This window comes from Cydia strobilella, chromosome 2, assembly GCF_947568885.1.
Source record: "Cydia strobilella chromosome 2, ilCydStro3.1, whole genome shotgun sequence".
Lineage (NCBI taxonomy): Eukaryota > Metazoa > Arthropoda > Insecta > Lepidoptera > Tortricidae > Cydia > Cydia strobilella.
Genome location: NC_086042.1, coordinates 16,929,324 through 16,955,772, shown reverse-complemented (window position 1 = coordinate 16,955,772; position 26,449 = coordinate 16,929,324). Strand labels below are relative to the sequence as shown.

The 26,449-nt window shown below is 39.5% G+C and overlaps 1 protein-coding gene across 1 annotated transcript; it reads right to left on the bottom strand.

Moving 5' to 3' along the window:
* Positions 1 to 7: 7 nt before the first annotated feature.
* Positions 8 to 25,176, bottom strand: LOC134752141 (structural maintenance of chromosomes protein 5). Its single transcript, XM_063687735.1, has 21 exons — positions 25,019 to 25,176; positions 24,779 to 24,920; positions 23,307 to 23,495; positions 22,279 to 22,499; positions 20,973 to 21,219; positions 19,912 to 20,116; positions 18,082 to 18,229; positions 17,818 to 17,959; positions 16,066 to 16,283; positions 15,638 to 15,801; positions 15,253 to 15,382; positions 11,741 to 11,876; positions 11,322 to 11,416; positions 9,589 to 9,700; positions 9,251 to 9,334; positions 8,887 to 9,111; positions 7,852 to 7,961; positions 7,439 to 7,556; positions 6,900 to 7,057; positions 5,917 to 6,034; positions 8 to 4,176 (listed from the first exon to the last, which is right to left on the bottom strand). The coding sequence occupies exons 1-21, from the start codon at positions 25,087 to 25,089 to the stop codon at positions 4,039 to 4,041; spliced, it is 3,171 nt and encodes a 1,056-aa protein (XP_063543805.1). The 5' UTR covers positions 25,090 to 25,176; the 3' UTR covers positions 8 to 4,038.
* Between the last annotated feature and the right edge of the window lie 1,273 nt (positions 25,177 to 26,449).

Below are 26,449 nucleotides of genomic sequence, written 5' to 3'. Positions count from 1 at the left end.
AAAAACATTTTTCATAAAATATTTATTGATTCAAATCAAATCAGAATTATAATTATAGTTTAGAACTGGCAATCATTGGTATAATTCAACTTAACATATACAACTAAACATAGTTGTGACGTATGCAGGTTTATTAAAATTTAAGGACTAAATGGAATACCCATGGGAATAATTCCATTTTTACTTTACACCATCAACAAAATTAATGGACCGCTAGGTCGTTTTAGAACTATGTCAAAGTAGCGTATCCAAATCGTATCTATTATAACTGCCCATTTAACGTAGTTTCTTAAGTCAAGGGTCAATTTTGCCGATTAAAGATTATAAAGGGTCAATATGGGTACATGCAAAGGACCTAAAAATCCGGATCGATTTAAAGTTTAACATTAAACGAAACAACATAACTAAAATATCAAATGCAGTAACTAGATTTCCGTATAACACAGCCATTTTATAATTAAAGTACGAAAACCTAGTTTAATAAATTGCAAAAAAAAATGGTCATAAGCGATTACTGGACGCGAAGCGATTCCCGTTGCCGGGAGGTTTTGGTAGTATACTGAGCAACTTTTAATATGGGACAAACACCGAAATCGCCAAAAAAAAATTTGGCTGTTTCATACATTTTGTCTGGTCCATTTTCTATGGGAGGGTAAATTTTTTTATGCGATTTCGTGGTTGGTCCCGTAGTAAAAGTTGCTCAGTATAATCCCAAAACCTCTCTGGCAACGGAATTGCACTTATTTTTTAGCCACCCTGTATACAGTTAGAAAAAGACTGTCTTAAGTCGATGCTCGCAACATATGACTTGATAGTAAGTAAATTATAAATAATCTATTACTTACTTAATATAAAAAATAACAAAAACGCTTTGTAACTAAAAACAAATTAGTATCAAATACCACTAATATCAATTTGATATTCAATAAAAAACTGTGACAATTCAAAAAGGTCGTAATGAGCTCTCTACCGCCACCAATTCGATGATGATATAATTTTTATAAGACAGCTTATGAGAGATCTCATAAAAATTAAAACAACATGTGTTCGTGTAAGCCTGTATCATTCCCATACTTCCTTAAGTTATAGACGTTATAGTTAAACTTTGTGTCTTCGCCTGCTTTAGCAGTGTTTTTAAACAGGTACAATGGAGTCAAATAATTAGTCGCAACTCGCCACGTTCAAAACGATATGAGAACCAAACATAAAACCCTAAAGACCGAAATAAGAACTTACTGTTCTCGCCGCGTAGCCAAAATGCCAATCGCTTACGCTCCGTAGCGAACGAAACGTAACTGTCACTGTCGCACTAATATGAAAGAGTGATAGAGAGACACAAAGCGTTTCGTTATCGTAGCGCAAAGTTGGCTAGGCCGGCAGTGCTATCAACAACTTAAAAACAATAAATTTGTAATTTTTCAAAACTTACACTACACTTAAAATGTATCTTTAACGTTTAACAACGATACAAAAATACGTACAAGATAACTATGAAACTCCCGAGAGACTAACATATTAAATTTATTTTAAAGGGGTTACGTAATTTTAGTTGAAAGATTGTTTTTGTGTGATACAGACAAAAAAATCACATGACGGGCGCACGATATGCACCTGCTGATAACCAATCAAACCAACCATCGAACCATAAATAGGTAATCGAACCATGTCAAGATTTTTTTTAACTAAAATTACGTGAGTAATCCGTTTAAAACAATTTTGATATATGTACATACAAGATATTATGCTCTAGCCGCCCGGAGCCCTATATTTTTATAGTCTCCTGTTTTATTCTTATTTGAATCTTAATTTGACTAAATCAAAATTGCATTTGTCTGGGCATGTTTTGATGTCTGGTCGGATAGAGGATAATGTGGCCCTTCGTGCCAGTAGCTGAACAGCATGAATGTAATATTTATTAAATACTACGTCCATGCTGAAAAGGTACTCATCCCTGTTGAAAATGATACTGCTATCGTAAGAAAGAGAGGATAGGTAAGCCTCTCAGCTAGTGACACGATCTGTTTACTTAAGGCGCCGTGAGTTCAGGTACTTCTCTCACTGAGCGTGGGCGCGGCGGCTCACCGGCTGTGCGTCGCGGATATCGTTATGATTTGTTATTTTTAACAAATAAAAAAGTAATCTATAAGCATAATATTGTCTTCGGTTACCGCGATAGTTACTCATGAAATAAATCCGTTTTCATAGTTTTAATCTATAAGCAATTTTCATGTTTTTAGCATTGGTGCAAACATTTTTACAAACTTTTAATAGAGCGTCTTAGACCTATGTTCTATCGAGCAAAAATTGTTTAATCAGGTTTCGAATCGACAAAGTTACTAGAGAAAGGCCTCAAGATTGTTATTCATATATTTTGGCAACCGTTTCAAAAATTTCAAAAACTGCTGGCTGAACACACTGCACCTTAACTACACGTAATATAACACCAATTTCGTTAAGAGAGACAAAAATACTGAATTGGATGAACATACAAATTTTCCTCGTATAGGTACCTACATGCGAAAGAATTCCAAGCTAGTGTGAATCAATGGTATGAAAACAAGATAGGAAATCTGTATAAACCACCATCACGACTAAAATTACACCGTTCATAGCAAAATAAGACTACATTTAAAGCTTACAAATTTGTACACGCAGTAAAGGTAAATTATAGTTGGTCAAACCAAATTGTCAGTAAATAAGAACAAAAAAACTATACTCATCCTTTTCTTTTGGGTGCTTTTGGGTGTAAGACAAAGATAGTATGATTCTCTCTGTCTATGTTTAAAATGAGACAGTCCTTTGACAAACTCTAACATTAAAATTTTAAAGACAATGTTTAAATAGGACCCCACCATTATTTGTCTGCACTTAGTAAACCTTGGACTGTTTACGCAATTCTTTTAGTTAAACACTCAGTTATCCTATGAGCTGTAGCAAGGATGAAGTGATTGTACATGATGTGTAGTTGAAGACAAATTCGTGCTTGGAATTTATCAGCTGGTGTAGATGGCGCTGTTTGGCTCCCGTACATTATGCGGTAACTCTGGTTGTCAAAAGTTGATGTTTGACCAAAGAGTAAAGTAAGTTGTGTTTGACAATCAAGTGACCATGAAACGTATGACGCAATACAGCGTCATCTTTTTCAGCGGTCATATGGGGCACGATTTTTTTAGATTTGTACTTACATCTGTAGTGATTTTGGGAAATTTCACAAGATATAAAGGAAGTTCTCAACATATCCAAGATATTTTCCAAGTTTTTGGAAACTTTCCGTAAATTGCACCACAACTGTACTTTACACATCTTAAACAATCAATGAGTGTGCCTGTTCCAAATACGGCCTTTAAATGAATAATAATTTAAGCACAATGTCTACGACAACAAGTGACCGCGCGGGGTACGGACCTCACCACACACCATTAGCGCCAGCGGCCGCCACAACACCGCACGCGTCTTGCATACTCTTACCTTATACTTACTTTACTCTTTGCTCGTACCTACCTATTATTTTAATCGCGAATATCAACGCTTGTATCAGATTCGGATATTAAATCCCTATTTTACATACATCAAGATCTTTTACTTGCACCATAATCGCCTGCACACAATATTTAAATTGTGCGCGTTAAACACCAATATCATCACTATACTACACTGGGCGTGTGACTATACTGTGGCGTTCCTTACCTAAAGGGTTCTTATGCTCCATGTGCATAAGGACCCTTCTCTGATGGAAAGCAACATATAACGTACATACTGACAAAACAACAACAGACGGACAGCCAATACAAGTAGCTCACTCAAGAAATTTAAATTTATGACCGAATTTTGCGAACAAGAGTCAAAAATATTACATAGCTTTTACGAACTTAACGAAAACGTATATTCGCTCTGTTATGTTCAATCTTTGATCATACGATGTCATTACATGACTATATCAAATGAGGTCCGGCTGGTTGTACTCAAATTAAATTCGGTACACAAGGCTTTTATATAATCTCCGTTTAAAACTACACAACACATTTAAGTACCTATTAACTAGCTATTCGTCGGTCTGTAGGATTTGACGTTATTTAAGAAGTCCTGGTAATTCCACTGCTTGTAGTTCATAATGTGCTTGCCATTCATTATGGTGTGGACCATTATCTTTGGATTGTATTCCAAATTAGTCAGAAGCTGAAAAAATAAATAAATAAAAATAATATTAATAACATTATTGTACATACGATTGAGACAAACGGAGAACACATCGCATATGTCCAAGAATACCTCTATCTGGGCCAAATAGTCTCTTTATTAGGTGTAATATTAAGACCGGGACCGGAACACCACGCTGCGCTCTCAATAATAGACGTAGCTCGGAAAGCGGCTGTTGAAGTGGGACTGGGCTGGTCATGTCTGCCGAATGCAGGACTTGTGAGCCGAGATAACCACGAACTGGAAGCCTCATGAGCCTGGCCAGATATTGGGACCGTACACGACGACAGCGCTACACAGCGGTTGCAACGATGGCCCGTATTTTGTCACAACTACTAAGCGAAAAGTAAGTAAATCGTAATAATTTCAGTGAAAACTACTGAACGGATTTGTATGCGGTTTTTAACTATAAATAAAGTGGTTCTTGAGGAAGGTTAAGGCGTATGACGGATACAGTATTAATAATTATCAAATTAAATACGTTAGTTATCAATTTTAAACTATCGTAAGACATACTAACTTTAAGCTAGGCTTTAACTTTAGTTATATTAAGCATTTCATACAGATTACATTACAACAATGGTCCCTTACACCATACAATTTAAATGAATATCTCAGGTGTAATTGTAAATTAAAGTTCCATTTCGAGCCATATAACTTACATAAAATGTTAAAGACGATAACTACCGTTACCTTACCACCTTATGCGCTACGATCGCTTTATTTACCCCCACCATGCACTTCGCACGGTGCCAATAGCACCAAACAGAGACGAGTGGAAAAAGAGGGGGACGCCAGCAGTGGGGCACAGTGGGCTCTTAGGGTTGTTAATAAATAAATTATAATTTTATTAATTATTTATTATTATTTGTTAACCTGTTGTGTCCTACTGCTGGGCAAAGGCCTCCCTCTCTTTCTTCCACGCGTCTCGGTCTGTGGCAATATTAGGCCAATCTTTCCGAAAGACGTGCCTCCATCTCCTTCACTATGTTTGGTGCCACTGAGTGGATAGTTTTCTTGGCCCACATGTCGTTTGGCATACGGCAGATGTCTGGCCCAGTCCTATTTATGCATAGCGGCTGTCAGGGCTACGTCGGCTACTTTGGTTTGGTTTTATAAAATAAAAAATATAAAGTGACAGTTGTAATTTGAAACGCATGCCAGGTCCCAAAGTTCACAAAGGCTTTATTGGTGGATCAACACTTTTTTGTCGTTAGTCTGTTTCTTCAACCATGCGATAACAATAGCATAATTTGTTAGATAAAATGTACTATTAATATGCTATGTAGATGACTAATTCTATTATGGAAAGGGCTTGTAACTGCCATAAAAATGTATGTTTGGTTATTTCAAATACCATAAAACCCGGGTTTAAGAGTGGCCTAGGAGACCGTAACCATGGCAATGAATGACAAGAAAAGGTTGATTCGCCCTTATGTATTTATTTTTTAAAGTAGGTATATACTACCCAATAACTGGCCCTTTAACCTTCTCGACGCCGTGTCAAACACGAAAGCTGTCACTCGGACGCCACGCCACCGAAGCGAAGTGTCAAAACTGAAATTGAACTTTATACGAATGCACGTAGGTCTATGTTGCTCTGTGGTCTTTGACCGATTAATCTGTCTTTGGCGTTGGACCTGCGGTGCCGATATATTCGTCATTGGCGTCCAAAAGGTTAATGGCAGATCGCAGTACTCTTGTTAGGGTTGTACTCACTTTAGGCGTCAACAGGAAATACTGGGCGTTATCGCATTCGGTTGTGACTTTGACGAGCAGATGGAACATCTTGCGCTCGTTTATCGGGTCCATTCCCTGGTTTATTTCATCCACGCATCTGTAACAGGACGAGTATGTAAATTCTACCCAAGTTTTAGTTTTTGTTTTTAGATAGCCAGTCAGAAATAAACATGCCTCAATTATAGTAACGCCGTCGTCACGCGCTAAATGTGACATTAGTTCGGCCGCAGCCGCACATTGGTTAAGAATTTTGGAAGTGCGTAAACATAAAATACAGGTAGGTACTAGTAGTAGTGGCGCACACTGGTTAATTTTGCCTTATCTCGCCTCCTGTCTCGTCAGCCACTGAAGTTAATCATACAACCGGCAACGGAACCAGACAGTAAGGCCTTGCCAGTTGTAGAGTCGGGTCAAGATAACTTTGCATGGCCATGTGGTCATCATTAATGTCAAATTTCTATGAAAACATTAAGTTTATAATGACAAAGGTGAATAGTTATCTTAGAGCTATTAGCTGTCTAGTCGACCGGCGACTTGGTCTCTCGGCGACCAAAACATAGGCAACTAGGGCCAGGAGACCGAGCCAAGCGCAAGCATCACTAAAACATGTTATGTTCTTCACAACTATGTTCGAGAGAGAAACGGACACAAATTTGTCGTCTTGACAGTTACTCGCAGTGTGAACGCTTCCATTTGGACCGATGTTCCTAGTGGTCGCCGGCGACCAGCAGTCGCTAGTGCGTCGGCAGCGAGTTGCCCGGGCGACGGGCGACTAAGTGCGTAAACGCCTATATAAACTATAGAAAGTCACAATCGCCAGCGACCAGTCGACAGTGCGTAATAGCTCTTAACCTGTTTAAATTTGAACTTTAAATAATAGAGTTGAATATCATATCCGCCATATATGGCATTGTGTGCGGTAAAGGGTTAAAGTGTAAGCCTTAGACGTAGTGTTGTGTTACCGGAACGGCACGGTGGTGAGCCGCTGCAGCGACATGAGGTACATGGCTGTGGAGAGAGCGCGCTCGCCGCCCGACTGCGCGTGTCGCGTTAGCTGCTGCAGTTGTTCAGACGTCCGGAAACGGACCAGAATAGAAATGCCGTACTTGTCGTAGTCCTCCTGTAAAATTCAATCGATACCTACTAACTGGAAACCTAGTTCTATAAAGCAGATGTCTTAAAAGAAATAAATAATATTCGAGAAAAAAAAACAACGATCGTTTTTGAAAGGCAAGGCAAATAGTTATACTGTGGTGTATGACGGAGCATGACATTTAACTAAGTAATAAAATAACCAACCTAAGTAATGTAATTTACTACTTCCACCGTTTCTTGTTATTGTTACAACCTCAAACTCCGCACATTTCAATACTGCGTGCCTTTGACCTCAGGGCTTTAAATGCAAGCGTAAAAAAATCGTCATTGTGAGATTTGCGACTCCTCAGGGTTCCATTTTAGATAGTATAGTATATGTGACCTGAAACATAGTTGTAGCACTTACATCACTTCCAGCTTTGTCGAGTTTGATTTCCCCGGCGCAACCCAGCTTGGCGAACATTTCTCCGAAGCTGTTGTCTATATCCCGCAGTAAGTTTTCCAATGGAGGCAGCCATTTCGCTCTGTAAAAAAATAACTTCGTACCGTTTGTGTATATGTGTGCAAATGTCTCACTATCATCACTAGCCTTTATAGGTTCCACTGCTGGGCACAGGATTCTTCTCCAATGAGCAACAATTAATCCCCACGCTAGTGCAACTGTTGCAAGAGTATAAGAATATAATCGCTCTCAAGGTCTGTCCCAGTTACAATTTGTGTCGAATCTAAAGCGGATTAAAGCTATATAGAGCAAGCGTAAATATAAAATAAGTTTGTTCTGGGTGTTCTGCATCAAATACATAATTGATCATGAATTACCTGATAGCACTCATTTTGCTTTCAAGCTCCTTGTGAACGTCACTGTTGCTGCTGACGTCGGTCTTTAATTTCGCTATTTCTCTTTCTCTTACTTCATATTCTTTGATCACCTGTAACAAAGTTTAATGTCTGCTTTTTGTTTTTATGAACTAGACAGTTATAGCTCCATTCCAGCTTGGGCAAAAATGCCTTTGTATGTCTGTCCAGCTGTTCTCCTTTACATATTCAATTCCGCAACCGACTCTCGTGAAATTTAGTAAACAGGTTCTATTTCCATAATTATCAGGATTTTGTTTGTTGATTCTGTTTTAACAATTTATTGTAAATTGCTGACCCATGGGGGTTCGCGAAGTCTACAGCTCACAGGGCCAGTAGTAGGTATTATTTTTAAAGAATCAATGTGGCATACATACGGGGCGTTTTAAAAGAGGAATAGTCCTATAAGCATTTTTTATATGTATAGGTATTGCTTATAGAAGAGTAAAGTATTGTCATTTGGCTTACACTTAGAATCTGCCAACTGCTGTGCTGATATGCACAAATGATAATTCTAATGGTGCTTTAGTTTAGCTGGCAACTCTTCGAAACTTTCTCCCAGTTGAAACTAGTTACCACCGAGGCCTTACGGAAAACTAGTTTGAACTAGTGAAAAAGCGTTTTCACTGAGACGATACGGAAAACTACTTTTAACTAGGAAAAGCGCATTTTCACTAAAACAGGTTTTTACGGTAACGTATACCTATATACGATAAATTGCTGTTACCTATTCATCTCCCTTCATCGATACAATCCATCCTTGCTTGTAGCTAGAAGCAGTGCTGTGTAGTGTTTATAGCTCGGCCGGCACCTATTCAAACTGCTTCGAGAAACCCTGACTCATGTAGTAAATTGCTGTCACCTGTTCTTCTCCCTTTTGTTCATACAATCCATCCTTGTTTGAAGCTCATAGCATCGGTCCTGTAGTATATCCAGCTCGGCCGGCAACTCTTTAAACAGATTCTACAAACCCTAACTCATGTGGTTGATTGTCGTTACCTGTTCATCTCCCTTGTCCATGCAATCCATCCTAGTCTGTAGCTCGTAGCAGTGCTCCTGCAGTCTATCCAGCTCGGCCGGCAACTCACTGAACTGCTCCTTGAAGGGGAAGCTTGGATGCTGCGGCAAGAGTTCGCTGGCGCACGCTTTCTTTGCCTCTTTCAGTTTAGCGTGAGCTTTCGTATTTGTTTGCTTGTAGCGTGCTTCCATGTCTTCTAACGTATGCTGCGGATATTTATTTTGTCAGTAATGCATAATTATGTAATATTAATATACACAGCATCATGTTTAGAAATAATGTTTAATGCAAAATCACTTGTGAAAGTTAAAAAATAACAAGCAAAAAATAATAATAGTTATATACCTTTGCCTCTCGCAATGCTATTTCAAGTTCCCTTAATTGTGATTCCTGTCTTTCTGTCGCCTTTCTACTGATGTCTAATTTTGTCTAAAAACAAAAAAAACTACATTACTTTCTTTGAAATACGGTTGAATCAAAAAAAATAACAAGAAATTAGTATTGCAGCTCGTTGTTTCCATATCAATTATGGTTGGAGAAAGTATTTTATATTTACTTCTCGTTTTTTAGAGTTTCGCATTTAACAAGGAACCCTAGTTTCGCCAAGTTCATGCGTCTATCCGTCGGCGTCCGTATTGTTAACTCAGTGAATTTTACGAATTGTACTTTTGTAAATGCAATACCTTCCACATTTCTCCATTGAGCAATTTATCCTGCAGTTTTTTCATAATGCCTACTAGTTCCTGGTGCAACTTGCACTGCTTCTTCACGACGTTCCTCTGTTCCCGTCTACATCTGTAAATAATATTTCATTAGCCTTTCAGCTTCCAGGGGTTGATATTAGCCAGCCAAAAACTACCTTGTATTTTAAAATTTAAGACTAATTTTACTTTTAATTTACTGGCCGATGTCGAGTGGATGGAGAAACGAGGGGTCAATGCAATGACGCATGTCTGATTGCGTATGTCTGCACCTCTACTACCAATTTGACATTGACATAAACGCTAGCGTGTGCGTTTACTTACTTTCTATGCATCTCGCTCGTACTCGCATATTAGTGCGAGCGAGATGTATAGAAAGTAGGTAAGTTGTGCAGACGTTATCGAATATGTATGTCAATTTGACACTGCTTAGGAAGTCGCGGTAAGGCTACTGAACTTAAGAGGCCGGTGTCGATTTGAGTCGCAAAAATTTAAAATTGATAGATTTAGTCCGTGAAATTTTACACCTTTTGTTACCTAATTGAAATAACAAGTACTGGTTTCTATTAGCATGTCTTCTTATCTTACCTTTTATCAGATCAGTTTTTTGAAAACAGACTCACTAAATTAGTAGTGTTTGCTTTTCTGATGGACGTTTAGGTAAACGCGCGTAAAGCACTGATTTTGTCGCTCTTATTTGTAAATTTCGTAAAGTTTGGACGGCTAAACATGGTAATTTTGTATTACACATATCCTGTACTTGAGGTTTATCAGACTACATTTCTGTTATTATGACTTTGAAGTAGTGTAAATGAAAGTTAGACGAAATCAATTTTCTCCAGAAATTACTTCAAAACAAGTGACAATTTCTCTGAAAATCGACTTAATTTCAACGTAATTTTGATACTTAAACAATCTACAACATTTGCTGAAACTATACTTATACATCAATTTGTATAATTTACCACCATGATTTTTTGATGATTTTTTAAAAACTACCCCTTCTCTTCATGCATTATCGGTGACGCACGCTCGCGACCTCATTATTAAAAGGCAAGATGAGAAGACGTGCTAATAGAAATCAATACTTGTTATTTAGATATTACGTAACAAAACGTGTATGATTTCAACGACTAAATCTATCAATTTTACATTTTTGCTCCAAAATCGACTACGGCCTCTTAACTGAACATTAGCAATTTTTTGTCAGTGTGCATGTATACAGTTTACAATATAAATCAATATGCTACCACTACTAAAAAATTATCTACGAGAAAATATACGACAGGGGCCAAACATGAATGGACTTGAACTTATGCTATTTATATATTTTATAATAGGGCATATCGTTCAACCTCAACTGATTTAAGTGACTATTTTTTTTTTTTATGCGATAGTCAGCAAACGAGCCGCCTGATGGGAAGCAGTCATCGTCGCCCATGGACATAAGCAACATCACAGGAGCCACTTAAGCATTGCCGACCCTTGAGAACCCTAAATACCCGCTTTTTGAAGAATCCCATGTCGTAGCACAAATTAAATACCTCAGGAGGCAACTCATTCCACATTCTGCACGTTCTGGGAAGAAACGAGCGAGATGCCCGCTTATTCTTGGTATGCAATGTGCCTAAGAAGTGAGGATGAGCTTTGCTCCTTTGGCGGGAGGTGCGGTGAAAGTTAAATTATAGCAAAGTAAATAATAATATATAACATACTTCTCTTTTTCTTCCTGCAGATTGAAAGTTCGTTCATTTGCAATATCTTGGACCTTTTTCTCTTGAAGACGTATCTGTATACCGAGCGCTCTAAGCTAAAACATTAAAAGTTTTACTGTGAGTTAGCTAGTAAAATTGTTTCAGTAGTAATCAGTTGTTTCTCCAGAAAAGTTGCACTATATTATAGGTACACTCAATTTCATAAAAAATGTAGACATTTATGGGATATCAATTCACGAAAATCTTGCATCTTTTTTATGATATAGGAGGCAAACGAGCAGACGGATCGCCTGATGGTAAGCGATTACCGCCGCCCATAAGACACCCGCAACACCAGATGGGTTGTAAGTGCGTTGCCGGCATTTAAGATGGGAGTACGCTCTTAGGATTAATACTAAATCGTTTCAATGTTACTATACCTTCTCAGCGTTTTCGGTGATCTTTTTTCTCTGCATGTTCAGGTCGTTCAGTTTCATTTCTAAATTTGTTACTTTGTTTTGAAGATCTTGCATTTTCGCTTTCATGTTTTTCGCCTTATTCTCAAGTTCTGAAAGCCTGAAAACGAAAAAAGCATAAACACAATGTATGTTCGAATTGGCTTCTTGGTTAGTCTTAGATTCCAGGAAAGCACCCACTGATAATAAATTGCTATGCCGTTATTATGCTAATAAACATATTGATGATATTGATCACAATAGCAAGAAATATAAAATACGAGTAAGAAATATATTCCATTAAGTGTTTTAAAATATGAAATGTTGTCCACTCATGGTGCCGTTAGGTACAGTCGACGACAAAGATATGTTTACATTTTTCGCCTTATTACAAAGGAGTAAAGTACGAAAGTGTAAACATATCTTTGCGTCGACTGTACCTAGTCAGCTCATAAGTTCTGTCACTGGCCTTTAAAATTTAAATTTGGAACTCCTAAAACAAAAACCGTTCTGCATTTGAATTTCGAATCTTTATTAAATATTTGAGTAGTATAATTTTGCAATTTTCTGTTTTCTTCAACATGGAGTGGACGCCTAAAGATAGCCGTACCGCAATAATTGCACTATATCGTTGTGGTCACTCGCCGACTAAAATTTTTAAGCTACTTGAAAATTTAAAATTCTCTCTAAGATTTATGTATCGTACCATAGAAAGATACAGTGAGGTCTCTAGTTTAAATGACAAGAAAAGAAGCGGTCGTCCGCGTACAGCTAGGACTCCAGCGGTTGTACAAGCAATTAGGGCACGCATTGCCAGAAATCCCGCTAGGAAACAAAAAGTTATGGCCCTCCAGATGGGTTTGAGCAAAAACACGGTGAAAAGAGTGCTTAATCAAGACCTGAGACTTCGTGCTTATAAACGAAAAACTGGCCATCTTCTCAATGGTCGGCTTAAAGCTTTAAGGCTTAAAAGATCTAAAGCTTTATTGAAGAAGTACGCTAAAAATAAGCACCGTTGTATACTGTTTTCGGACGAGAAAATTTTTGACATAGAAGAAAACTGTAATAAACAAAATGATAGAGTGTACGCTCGCAATAGTAAAGAAGCGTCTAATAGCATTCCCCGTATTCAAAGAGGTCATCACCCTTCATCTGTGATGGTTTGGCTGGGAGTTTCTTATGCGGGCGTCACTAGTATGCATTTTTGTGAGAAAGGAGTAAAAACTAGTGCCAAAGTGTACCAAGACACGGTGTTGACTAATATTGTGAAACCACTATCCCATACGATGTTTCTAAACCAGCATTGGGTTTTCCAGCAGGACTCTGCTCCAGCCCATAAGGCAAAGTCTACACAAGCCTGGCTCGCCTCCAATAAAATCGACTTTATACGGCATGAAGATTGGCCCTCCTCTAGCCCAGATCTTAATCCTTTAGACCAGGGGTCGGCAACCTTTTAGCAGCCAAGGGCCACATAGCGGTTAGCAAAATTGCAGCGGGCCGCACAATGTTAATAATTTGTGAATTTATTAGACAAAAGGTACTACATTGTCGTTTGTCAAAAAGGACTTCTTTTAATATACATCTTTATGCAAAAGAGTGCCGAAATTCAGATCGCGCTTCGCGAGTTCTTACATACAGGGCGTCCCTCATCGTCTTACATGCAGGGCTCCTGCGGCGTCCCTCACAGTTATTCAGCGCGCTTCGCGTGCTCATACATGCAGGGCGCCTGCGGCGTCCCTCACAGTTATTCAGCGCCATTCGCGCGCTCTTACATACACACTTTAAGGCTCGGCCAAACACAAGGCGCAACGCAGCGCCACGGTCGCGCCCATGCTATCAGGTTAGCGACGTCAAACAGACTGCGTCCCGCCGGCATCGCGCCCCGCTTCTGTCGCGCCCCGTCGCGCGCGTCCACGCGGCGCGGACGCGCGCGAACGCGGCGGCACGCTGGGTCACATCAGTCGGACGCGAATGAGAAACCTTCCGCGCGCGCGCGATGAGGGCGTGTTGAGAGCGCGAGGCCGTCGCGATCCGCGCGCGACCTGTTTGAACAGGCATCACGCGGCGCGGTAGCGGCGCTGCGTCGCGCCTTGTGTTTGGCCGAGCCTTAAAGGTCGGGCGGAGCCGGACATTCATCGCGCTTGGCGCGCTCTTACATGCAGGGCGCCTGCGGCGTCCCTCACAGTTATTCAGCGCGCGCTTACATGCAGGGCGCCTGCGGCGTCTCTCACAGTTATTCAGCGCGCGAAAGCGCGCTCTTACATGCAGGGCGCCTGCGGCGTTCCTCACAGTTATTCAGCGCCCTTCGCGCGCTCTTACATACAGGGCGCCTGCGGCGCCCCTCACACTTAAAAGTCGGGCGAAGCCCGGCATTCAGCGATGCGCGCTTTGCGCGCTTTTACACGCAGGGCGCCTGCGCCTGCTTTTACATACAGGGCGCCCTTAAAGACAGATAGATAGATAGATAAATCATTTATTGCCACAACAAGGGTTTACAATTATTTTTTACACACTTATGCTATATTTAAACTAGACAATTTATGTATACATAAGTTCAGATTACATATCTACGCGACAATAGGACAGTCTCAGCTAATGTGCTGGAAGCCCCGCCTTTACTGCGTGGTTTCAGCGCTGGTAAAGGTTGGTAAAGGCGGTAAAGGTCGGGCGAAGCCCGACATCCAGCGAACCCTCCACACTTAAAGGTCGGGCGAAACCCGACATTCAGCGTGCTTCGCGCGCTCTTACATTGCGATAGGCAGACACTCATATTGGCACGTCTGTGCATATTGAGTGATCGGCACATTTAATGTAGATCTTGTGATAACTCAACCCAACTCCAAATAATTAAATTGAAATGAAAGACTTTTCTTTTTCACTCGATCACTTTAGTGACGTATAGGACTGATGTAACCCGGAGGCTCGCGGGCCGCAAGCGAGCGGTTCGCGGGCCGCATGCGGCCCGCGGGCCGCCGGTTGCCGACCCCTGCTTTAGACTATAAAATATGGCAGTATTTAGAGGAAAAGGTGTGCTCAAAACCTCATGCAAATCTAGACTCGGTAAAAAAATCTCTTGCTACGGCAGTGGCCAATATCGACATGAAAGTGGTGCGTGAATCCATTGACGACTGGCCACGAAGACTTCAAGCCTGTGTAGATAATTATGGCGGTCATTTTGAATAAATGTTATACATTTAGATTCTCTAGTTTATAAGCTTTCAAACGCTGTACAAATTATACGGAATAAACTTAAACTTTTGATTTTATTTGATACTATGTATATGACAGAACTTATGAGCCGACTAGGTACATGTTTAGGAAACAAAAGGTTTCGTACAAACCCATATACCAGAAATAAATGTGAGGTGTGCACTCAAAGACATATGCATGGCGCGTTAACAGTGCATTCTCACGGAGCCGCATATTTTGTACCGCTGTGCTGTGCTCGATGGGTCTCGGCACTCGGCAACGAGCTATGGTACCTATTGTATACTCACTGAGTTTTGTGGTTGTCGAGCTCGTCCTTATCGACAGTGTTGGCTAGAAGTCTCGCGGGCCCTATCTCCACCGTCGAACTCGACGTCGCCCCGCTGTAGCGCGACACGCTGATGTTGATGCGATGATTTTCTAAAAAACAAGTGACAGATGACGATGGAAATCAAATTGACAAGCGTAATCTGAAATCTAACGTCATACATTTGTATAGAAAGATTTGTTATAAACATGCTTCAAATCCACGCAGTTTCATGAACGTGGTTACCCCTGTGAAATATCACTGTTGTCACAATTTTAGCCCCAAAGACGCTGCCCAATATTAACGAGTCGAATTAAGCAAATGAAGTCAACATGTCACATTAAATAAAAATAAATAAAATAACTCACCAGTAAAGAATGATTTAATGTGGGAAGGCACTTTGGAGCAATTTTTGAAGGTGTGGTCGTTTCCTATGGGTATGTTTTGTATATTGTAATTGCCACACAGGTATCGCAAGATGGGATCGGGCGCCGTTATTGTATCCAGAAGGTACGTGTGGAAACCGAGATAGCTAAAAAATACAAAAATACATCTTGTCATAACACTATTGTCTTAGATTATAATGGCGATGGAATCAGATGTTAGAAATAGCTCACAATTCCTAAAAATGATTGTAGTTAATTTTAAATGTGAACAGTTGGCAGTCCCGTTACAACCAAATATATGCCAAACAACGTATTTAGATTAGCCATTAAAATGGTATCGACGAGACATTCAATCTTACATACATAGTGTAGTGTTTGCCCATAAAACGTGTTTAGGTAAACGTTCTCACCTCAGCTGTCCTATGTCCTTCTGCTGCGCCCGGTAGTGTGAGAGCGCCGGGTACCCCTCGCTGCTGACGGCGTTCACGGTCCGCAGGCCATGCTCCATCCTCACGATGTTCGTGAACTGGTTCATGTCCTGGCTGCATTCGAACGTGAACGCGAAGAGGTCGCGGGAAGCCACCTTGGCCTCGAGGTACCGAGCGAATTTCGGATCCGTGAAGTTTATCTAGAAATAAAGTTTGAGAATGTCTTATACCTAAATAGTCAATATCGATGCAAATCAACTATTTATGTTTTATTAAACATATTATAATAACGGGTCACTCACGTATTTTAAGTTGAAAACGTCGACATGTTTCACTCCGTACCGAGAAGCGTCATCAGGAGCTTGCGTCGACGGTGACGGACCGGCGCAGACTTAAAATACGTGAGTGACCCGTTATTAATATGTTTAATATGTCTGTGTCTCACGGAAGTTTTGTTATTTATGTTTTATGATAAACTGGATGAGGCAAATATATATTTGTTGTTCTGGCTGAAGGGTGTCGTGTTTCGGAGGTTCCGGGGCAAACTGCCGAAGCAGACACAAGAGCAGACGATTCAACGGAGCCACGCCGTTCTGTCGCCAAAATAGTTTTTAGTTTTTAAGTTTATGAGATTTATATAGAAGAAGAAAACACATTAGTCAAAAAATACAATCAATAATCCAGGGGGCCCCCCCTAGGGACTAGAAATGTAGTTAACGTCAGTAAAGATGCAGGCGATTTCTATATCTTGCTCCCAGACAACCTACTTTTGCGTAAAGTCGACTTCCGATGCTTTTGCAAACTACGTCACCAGATGTCACTATAAAATTGATACAATTTTAAGGCATGAATACATCATGAATCCAACATTGAGAAGGTTGCATATACCTAGTGTGTCAAGACCTTTCTTTATTTATAATGTTGGTTACCCAGCAACGGCAACTGTTGACAGTGTTGTTTACTGTCAGACAAATTAAATGTCGAAAACAGTTATATAAGGTTATTTTCTGTCTATTAATTTGAAAAAATAACCAAGTAAAAATATGGAGGAGGAGAATAGGGAAATTAGCCTCCCAATGTTACAACACCTGGAGCCATCATCGTTGGCGCTCATTGCAGCGACCGATGAAGACATTTTTATGTTCGAAAACATAATAGCGCAATTTTAATTTTGTTCACGACAAACATGTGATGACATTCTGCAAAAAATCCTAGGATTTGATTCCGCTAAAGACACGTGGGAGGAACTAGAGCGCATCTATGGAGGTACCTGCTTAGACAAGAGATAATACATGTGTCTGAAATTCTTAAGCTACAAGATGGATCCGAATTATCACCACCAAATTTAAGGCAATAAAAATACTTACTTTACTAATATGTTTTTGTTATATTCATTCCACTCTTTAAAACCTTTTTTCTACATAATATTACGTTTACGAGTCATTTATTTTGTTCGATATCTTGTACTCAAAAATCTTTGATAAGTTACAAGAAATCAAACAAAAAATTGACTTGTAAACCGCCCAAGTAGACCTAATATTATGTAGGACGAAAGTACAGGTACGTATGTATATGTAGTTGTGCAAGCGCACATACATAGTTTGTTTCGGGAGACAACAGAGATATATGGTGCTTTCAAATGAGTTTCCATAAAATGCTTCAAGTGGGCTCTCTTTACCTATTATACTTACTTTACTCTTTGCAATAATCAATTAATCTTTTTCTTTGACATACCTCAAGTATCATAGGTTCATAAACTTTCTTCTGGAACATGGCCCGGTTTTCGCGCAGCCACTGCACTGCTTTGTATGTGTGCTCGCTGGCGTGTTTCAGCACTTCAAGGCGTTTTTCGTCCACGTTCTCTAGGCTGCGAATTCTGAAATCAAATATTTTAAGCCATTACCAACGGCGCATATGTGCAGTCCGCTGCAGTGATAAGTGACCCCCCCCCCCCAGCTTATCATACATATGCCTTAAGAAATTATTGCAGTATCTTACTTGTTCTGATGTTGTCGTATCACGGGCGTGACGTTACTTTCGAGCTGAAACTGTATTTCCATATTTTGTTTCTTGATCCCATCTATGCTCGCGTTCTCCTTCGCAATCTTCTTGTGTAGTTGTGCTAACTCCATTTTGACGGCATCCTCTGTAAGGTCAGCTATATTTCACTAAATTGTTGACTATCTGACGCACTCCGCTCTGACTGCTCCGAAAACCTACTTATGCGTTAGAAAGGGACAATGTGATTTGCTGAATTCTGTACCTAGGTATTACCTAGGTAGTACCTACACTGGCAGTTGTACTAAACTTAACGAAATAACAAAAACTACTAAATATACTAAATATACTCGTAGAAAAAACACATTGTTGTCAAAATTACACTTGGTAAATTAAAACTTGGTATGGTAAAACGAAATAAAAGCTAAAAAATAATGAGAAGACAATTTTACGCCGCGTACGCTGATTGTACAATAATTATCAGTACCTACACTTAAATTAGTAAGTACTACTTAAATATCATTAATATCATTATAGTCAAACACAGAAAACCGCCTATAGAAGCCTAATATTGGCCATTTTGTTCGCGACGGAAATCACCAACCTCTGAGGTGCGGGGCGGGTGCTCACGGCGTTGTGATTGGTCATTTTAAACAACACGTACCAGTTGTACCATAATTTATTGTGGTAAAATTGTTATCAATAAAGTCTACAGAAACAATACTTAATAATATTAAAACAATATAATAATTCATTAAGTAGGTACTTTATAAATGTATCTAAAAAAACTTTGCATATTAATGATATAAGATTCTAAACGTTAAGTACCTAATAAGGTTTTGTGGTGAAATTTACAACAGAAATACATCATCTGTGAAAATTTCAACTGTCTTATCACGGTTCATGACATACAGCCTGGTGACAGACGGACAGTTAGTGGAGTCTTAGTAATAGGGTCCCGTTTTTACCCTTTGGGTACGGAACCCTAATAACTAAACTACGTAGGTATCTACCAACTAAAAAACTGCCGATTCTACATATTTATTATTATCAATAAAAAAGAATCCCAATTTTCTTTTATATTTTTTAAAATGGTACAATACGGTACGAACGAAAGCACGAAGTTTCCGCAACTGACGAAAGCATCACCGTCAGATCACTAGTCGTTAACGTGAAAGGGATAGCACATTGCATTTTCATGTTGACGAAAAGGGACGGGTATACTTCGTTGTTGCTCAGTACAACCGTATTGACCAGTACAAAATGAACCCCGCGGACAAGAAACAATTTTTAACAAAATAATAAATTTCACAATTAACTGGAATGTTATTCCATCTGTTTTCTACAGTCGCTATCAGATATATCGGAGCGGCCAAGGTGCTCACAAATATCTGAACACGCCTCTATTATCAAGGCGTTAGGTGCGTGTTCAAATATTTTTGAGCACCTCGACCGCTCTGATATATCTGATGGCGACTGTATTTGGAAGTCTTAGATGACTTGCCACACCATTTTATGCTGCAATATATTAGCGAACGAATTATTTACGATTTATTTTCGTACAGACGTGCACACTGCTAATAGGTCGTACTCGGCGCGCGAGCAATCTTATATAAGACCTATACACCATACGGGCGGTGACCGCGAGTCGTCCTATAAGCTCGGTCTATAGGGGGTGGTCTGTGTAGTCAAATAACCCAACTTTATCGGAAGAAAAAGGCAGCAAATATAAAAAAAAAATTGGCGCGATTGGCCAACTTCCGTACAAATTTTGTAATATCCCGCCTTTTTCTTTTTCCTTTTTAACTGGTTTGCGAGACTAGTACATACCGTTAATTTCCTCGTCAAACTTCCTCTTATCCGTAATCAACTTATCCAATAAAGCTCTGGCCTCGCCCAGCTCTCTCTCTCTATTTTTATGACGCTCAACTTTCTCCATCAGAGTAGAGTATTTATCTCTCAAAGTGAACTCTTGCGCTTTCACTGCCTCTATTGTTTCCTTCAACTTGTCTTTTAGAACACGGACTTCTCGAGCCTGAAAGTAAATAATTTCTACAACCAACTGATAACCCAAATAAAATATGCGACTTTGCAGCGCTCCTCGAATATTCAGCGAAATTGAACGGAAGTTCTTGTACAGACAATATTGAGAATATCTAAGTCTAAGCTGTCTAAGCGTTTAACAACATAGCGTCGTTGAGAATGCCAAATTTTTGCATTCGTTTGCCGCGCAACGTTTGCCGCGCGAGGCAGCCTCGATCAGTAGGATTTGTTGCACTAGGCTGCCGCACGCGGCAAAGCCGAGCCACGGTGAGGCTGAGCCAACATCGATATGATATATATATAAGCGATATGCAAGGTGTTGGTGCGGATGATAAGGGTTTTGTAACGGTATTTGGGCTACCAATTACTCAAATTGGTTAGCTTTAATAAGGCTTTATATAGATTTAGATTTATTTATTTCATAATATTAAATTACAGTATAAGGGTTTTAAAAGCAAAATGAAAGGGTTTCGTCTGACAAAGGGTATGGTGGAGTTAAGCCTTATGCAAAACCCTTCTGCATATTCTCAAATAATGTTTACGCCTAAGACGGTATCTGTTAAACAAAAGCCATTGCTTCTTGTGTGTGAGCAGTCGGCCATTGTGTGCCAATGTGTCTGAGCGCGTGCTACGGCGCGTGCCATTGTCAGACACAATGGCCGACCGCTTCCATAAAAGAAACAATGGCTTTTTTTAGAGATTACCGTCGTAGGCGTAAAAATCATTTGAGAAGATGCAGACTATACTAATATACTTATGTAGTGTAAATGTAATAAAATATTGTAGGGCTGCACACTTTCCGTGTCAAAATAATAAATTATCATCATTTTATAATTTTAAATACTTACTGCATTCAACTTCTGTTGTTCCAGTTTGCCAATTCCACTTTTAACTTTATTGAAAGCCTTTTCCAAAGGTTCCAACTTCTTTGAATGGATTTCCACCAGCTTGAGAGCCTTTTCTTTGTCGCCTTTGTACTCATTAACCTTCTCACGCAATTCCTGGTACTCTATCCAGTACTTTTTTCGCTCGCACATCAATATTTCCTTCTCCATCTCTTTACGTTGTTGCATGGCGTCGATAATTATTTTCAATCTAGAAATAATAACAGTGTCAGTGTCAGTGTGTGTATATAAATCAAGTGAAGCATTTCTATAACTATAACCCGACTACAGATTATTTCCTCTCAGACCTCTATAACGAGTCGATAGGTTACACCTATTTTAATAGTACGCTATAGGCTATGGTGGAATACAAATCATACGCATATCACATAAATGGCTAGTCATAAACTCATAATCATTCCCTCTATCGGGTAAAACTTTAAAAATAGGGTGGGCGCCTGTTGAGGAAAGAGATTCCCGCTACTGGTATTGTTGTTTGACTGATATTTCCGGTTTTATGTGATTGTGGAATATCTAACCTTGCATACTTGCTTGCTTCATAACAAAGATAGATATAACTCCGTAATAGATGGATACAGTCTAAGGAAAAAACGTGCCTCGAAAATCACGAAAATTAGATTTTCGATCAGATGGCGCCACTAGCTTTGGCCTACTCTCGTATAGAGGGCGTTGACGGTTTCGTTTGTTATTTATAATATTAACGCATGTCAGTGAAATAACATGGGTCAAAATCATATAAAAATAATTAATGCAAATAAAAAAATCTTTTATCCATATTTAAATACATTTTAACGTTTTTTTATAAATCTTCATTTTTAGTTTTAAAGTATGTTGATAGATGGCAGTGAATTTACAGTGGTTACAAAATTTACTATGACAGTACCGCTCTATCTTATTATATCCCCTTTGTAGATAATTAAATGTTGGTTTAAACCAAAGAGTTATTGATTGTAGAAGAAGAGATGTAGTATAAATAATAAATTGTGGCCCCGAGATTCACAACTGAAAAAAAAAACCACTATACAGTGCCATAATATTTGTGTTAACTGAAATGTGAAATTTCAACATATTATGACAACCAAGACCCAAGAGTTACTGCATAATGTACCCATACAGCGACATATACTTCAGTTGTGAAATTCGAGTTGAGATTTTTTTTAGGCACTTTACACCCCTTGACTACTCCCCTTCTACTATTGTTAATTCTTTAGTTTATGTGCAGTACATATGTAGTTTCATGTGTGTTTACCTCTCGTTCTGTCGTATTTTTTCCTCCAGCAGCTGCGCGTTGTTCTGCAGTCTCGTTGACAACCCCCGCTGCTCAGCTCTGGTCTTAATCAGTTCGTCCAGCTGTTCAACACTCGTGTGCCCGCCCACCGCCGCTAGAGTACTCCGCAGGAGTTCTTGGGCGTTCATCTTAGAGAAGTCCTGCACCCGGTCTTGTGGGAGAAGTTGGCAGAGGTTGTCCACCTGATAATGTTCAACTCAACAGTAGTTTGGGGCTTGGGGCAAGTAAACAATCAAGTCTGGTAAATCCCATACAAAGATTAATTTATTCCTTATCACTGTAAATGAGGTCACAACAGTCAAGGTCCAAAAGTATACACAGCATATACAGTATTTAAACCTTTGATTCTATGACAACGCCAGAAATAGCAACTTTTGCAGAGATCTTTCAAGTTGGCCTCATAGTAAGTAGAGGCCAATAATATATGATACTAAGACCTAAATAACAATAGTATCTCAGGACTTCCTACACAGATTAACCTAGCCCCATACTAAACAAAGCTTGTTAGGTACTAGGCGACGATATACATAGGTACTTTATAGATAAACACAGTTACATACATACATAGATATCATACCTAACTTAGGAACAAAATATTCTCAATAAACACACAAATAAATGCCCCTACAGAATTCAAACCCGGGACTTCTTGCTTTGTAGGTGAGTAACTACTGCTTAGGATCTAGGACTACCTAGAACAAAAATCAAAAACACAACTTTGTATAAGGCCACGGACTTGATGCTCGCGGCGGGCGGCGTGCCGAGCGAGGCGACGGGCGGTGCGGCAAGCCGCCGCCACTGTCGTCCAAAACAGGTTCATTCAAGTCTATACATTTTGATCGTGCCGCGCGAACCACCGCTAGCGCCGCCCGGTTCCGCGCCGCGTGCGTCCGCGGCCTAAAGGTTGCCAACTTTGGATAGATAGTGCTAGAGAATACTTTGATTTAATGGTCCATCAAAATGTGATATGTAATTATGAAATAAAATACCTGAATATTCATAGTAGAAATGAGCTCCTGAACCTGCTTCTCCCTAACAGACTTATTGTTGATCTTCCATATGCTTGCATCTTGGAGGTTGAAGATGCGAGTGATTATGACATTCGGTTCATTGACCTCACGGTGTAGCTCTATCTCTATGGTGGCCTCCTGGCATCCACTGCGGACATATTCTGAAATCTGAAAAATTAAAATAAATGTGACAACATTAGGTTTGTCTCACATAATATTAACTATCTGAAGCAAGGAAGGTCTTATACATATACAAGCTTTTGCCCGCGACTCTGTCTGCGTGGAATGATGATGATGACTGATTGATTACAAATTAAACATACAGATTAATATATGGTATTAGAAACGAAACTATAAGAAGCAAAACAAACGTAAAGGATGCGCTCACACAAGCTCTAAAGCTCAAGTGGCAATGGGCAGGACACATCTCAAGGTGTACAGATAACAGATGGACAACATTAACAACAAAATGGAAAGGACCATTACCAGCGAAGAGGAAAACTGGAAGACCTGTCAAACGGTGGACCAATGACATAGTAGAGGTTGCCGGGAAAGACTGGATGTACAATGCCAAACATAGATATTTATGGAAGAAATGGGAGGCCTTTACCCAAACGGGATCCATACCCCAAGAAAGAAGAAAAAATAACAGAAACAACAACAGCATAAAAACATATTTTAACCAAATTTAAAAAAAAAAAAAAAAAAAAACTAAATAACGGAAAAGAGTATGGAAACAAAGAGGCTATAACAATAATAATTACAACAGGCGGTCTTATCGCTAAAGAGCGAACTCTTACGCTACGGCTACGGCGACGTTACAGTCAAAACAGTCAAGAAGTAACAAGTATTAGATATTTGGGGTCATTCTTGACCTGCTTTGCTGCAGCCCACAAGCCCCATGCCACCTACTGAGGTCTCTATAACCGGCAACCTGTACACGGGCATAAAAATGCATCTGCCATATCAAAAATGTGTGGCATAATAGCCACTTAAAATATTGTCTTATGTTGCATAGTCTGGCTGCAAAATATGCCGGGAATGTTGTCAGCCACACTGTTGCAGCCATACATTTCAGTAAAAGTATAGGTCATCTAGAAGCAAAAGGTGGCTGTCCAAGCAATAGGTACTCGCATCATATGTACAAATTAAGTTTGAGACCTGAGATGAGACCCCATAGCTAAGATTACTGTGACCCATGTAAAAAATGGTTGTGTATATTGTATGTCTGACACATTTACTACATATTGATTGCGTAAATGTAATTTGTTAAAAAAGACGAACACAGCAGGCAGTAGACACGCCTAGGTACATAATCTTAATAATTAGCGTAAAATGAAAATAAAGCTACCATACTTTGGTTGAGAGCATCACACAGTATGTAGCAATCACTTACAAATACTAGCTAGAACGTTTTATAGAATCAATGTTATCGAGGGGTTCGATTTTACCTTCTTTGCCCTTCCAATGACGCTGGTTTTCCCGCAAAGTCCCAGTATAATGGCACAAACAAACGTCGATTTTCCAGTTCCATTTGGACCAATTATCAAATTTAGAGACGGGCCCGGGAACAACTCGACTTCTTTATACGTCCTGAAAATATGATATTTTAGGCAAACAAAGCGCTCACAACGGAACATCGCTTATAAACACGGAAATGGCGCGTAAAATTTTATATAAATTACACTTACACGAAGTTCTGTAAAGCTATTCTGTAAATGGAGCCGGCTTTAGCGGCCTTGTTCTTAGCGTTTTTAGGCATATTTCACTGTTTAAGTAGCATAATATAAGTACCGAAGCTCGTGAATCCCATTAAATCAAACCACTCAAACAAATTTCTGAGAACTCGTCAAAATGACTTACTTGACAGTTACAGTTATGTTACCAGCATAATAAATAATTTAACGGTTCGAATATTCAAGATTCACTTTCGTTAACGTTACTTAAATCCGTTATTATTATTGTTATGTAAGTGTACTAGCCATAACACAGGACCGCAACGCACCCATAAGTGAGAGCGAGAAAAAGATCTCTAATTTTAGATGAGACGAAACTAACACAAATACCGCAGCTGACACCTTTACAACTATTATAAGCAAAGCCGTAGAAATAAACTCAAAAATTGTCAAAATTCCCCAATTCAAATTTACCCTGAAACCCTGGATGACACCTGGACTCCTGTGTCCAGCGCTAACGGAAACTTCTAGTAAAGGAGGAGCTAGGCGATCTAAAACCGTCCCAGATTCTGCGTAAATTACAATCGCTAGCGGGATGACGAATTTTTAAGGCTGGCGTCCACTAGGCTCGCCGAGGCGGATCGCAATAATTCGTCTTCTATACATCGAATCGAATTTACCATTCTTAGTAAATGTGAACTATTGCGATTCGATTCGATTCGCCTCGGCGAACCTAGTGGATGCCAGCCTTTAAGATCGCTGTGGTCGAGCCGATTGCCCATTAATGTGCAGCAAATTATCGCTGCGCAAAATGTAAGCCTCAGTGATTTAGCAGATTTAGCTGATAAAATAACGGAGATTTCACCGCCCAATAATATGCACCAAGTAGCTAGCACCAGCTCAGCAACCGTTCCGTTGTCATTTGAGGATATGCTTTCAAAAACGGAAGAGTTGATCACGAGCCGTATTAAATCTGAAATTACTCAACAGAGCGCTCGCTGTGTCGCCTGTGTCCAACATCGTGACAGGTTACACCTAAAAATGAAACGTACTGTTAACACATGATGCAGTGTTACAATTAACCTATAACAGATACAAGATCTTTTGGAATAATCTCCTGAAAAAACTTAAAGAACACCACGAGAAACGTGAACCCTCAGCTAATAATCATAACACTAAGAAATTATGGAATGTAGTCAAAAATATTTGTAGCTTAAACAAACAAAACACTGCTAACTGAACTCATTTCTTTACTAAATCCCGAGGAATCCCTTATCCCTTAATAACTGTAATCATCAATGTTGAACCTACAGATTTTTTTCATCTGTAGGTCAAACATTAGCTTACAATATTATTTCACAATCCGGAATGTCAGAGAAAGACCTAGCAAGTAAACTGCAACTGAGTGATGGTACAGATAAATCCTTTCTAGTTTTTTATGCAGCC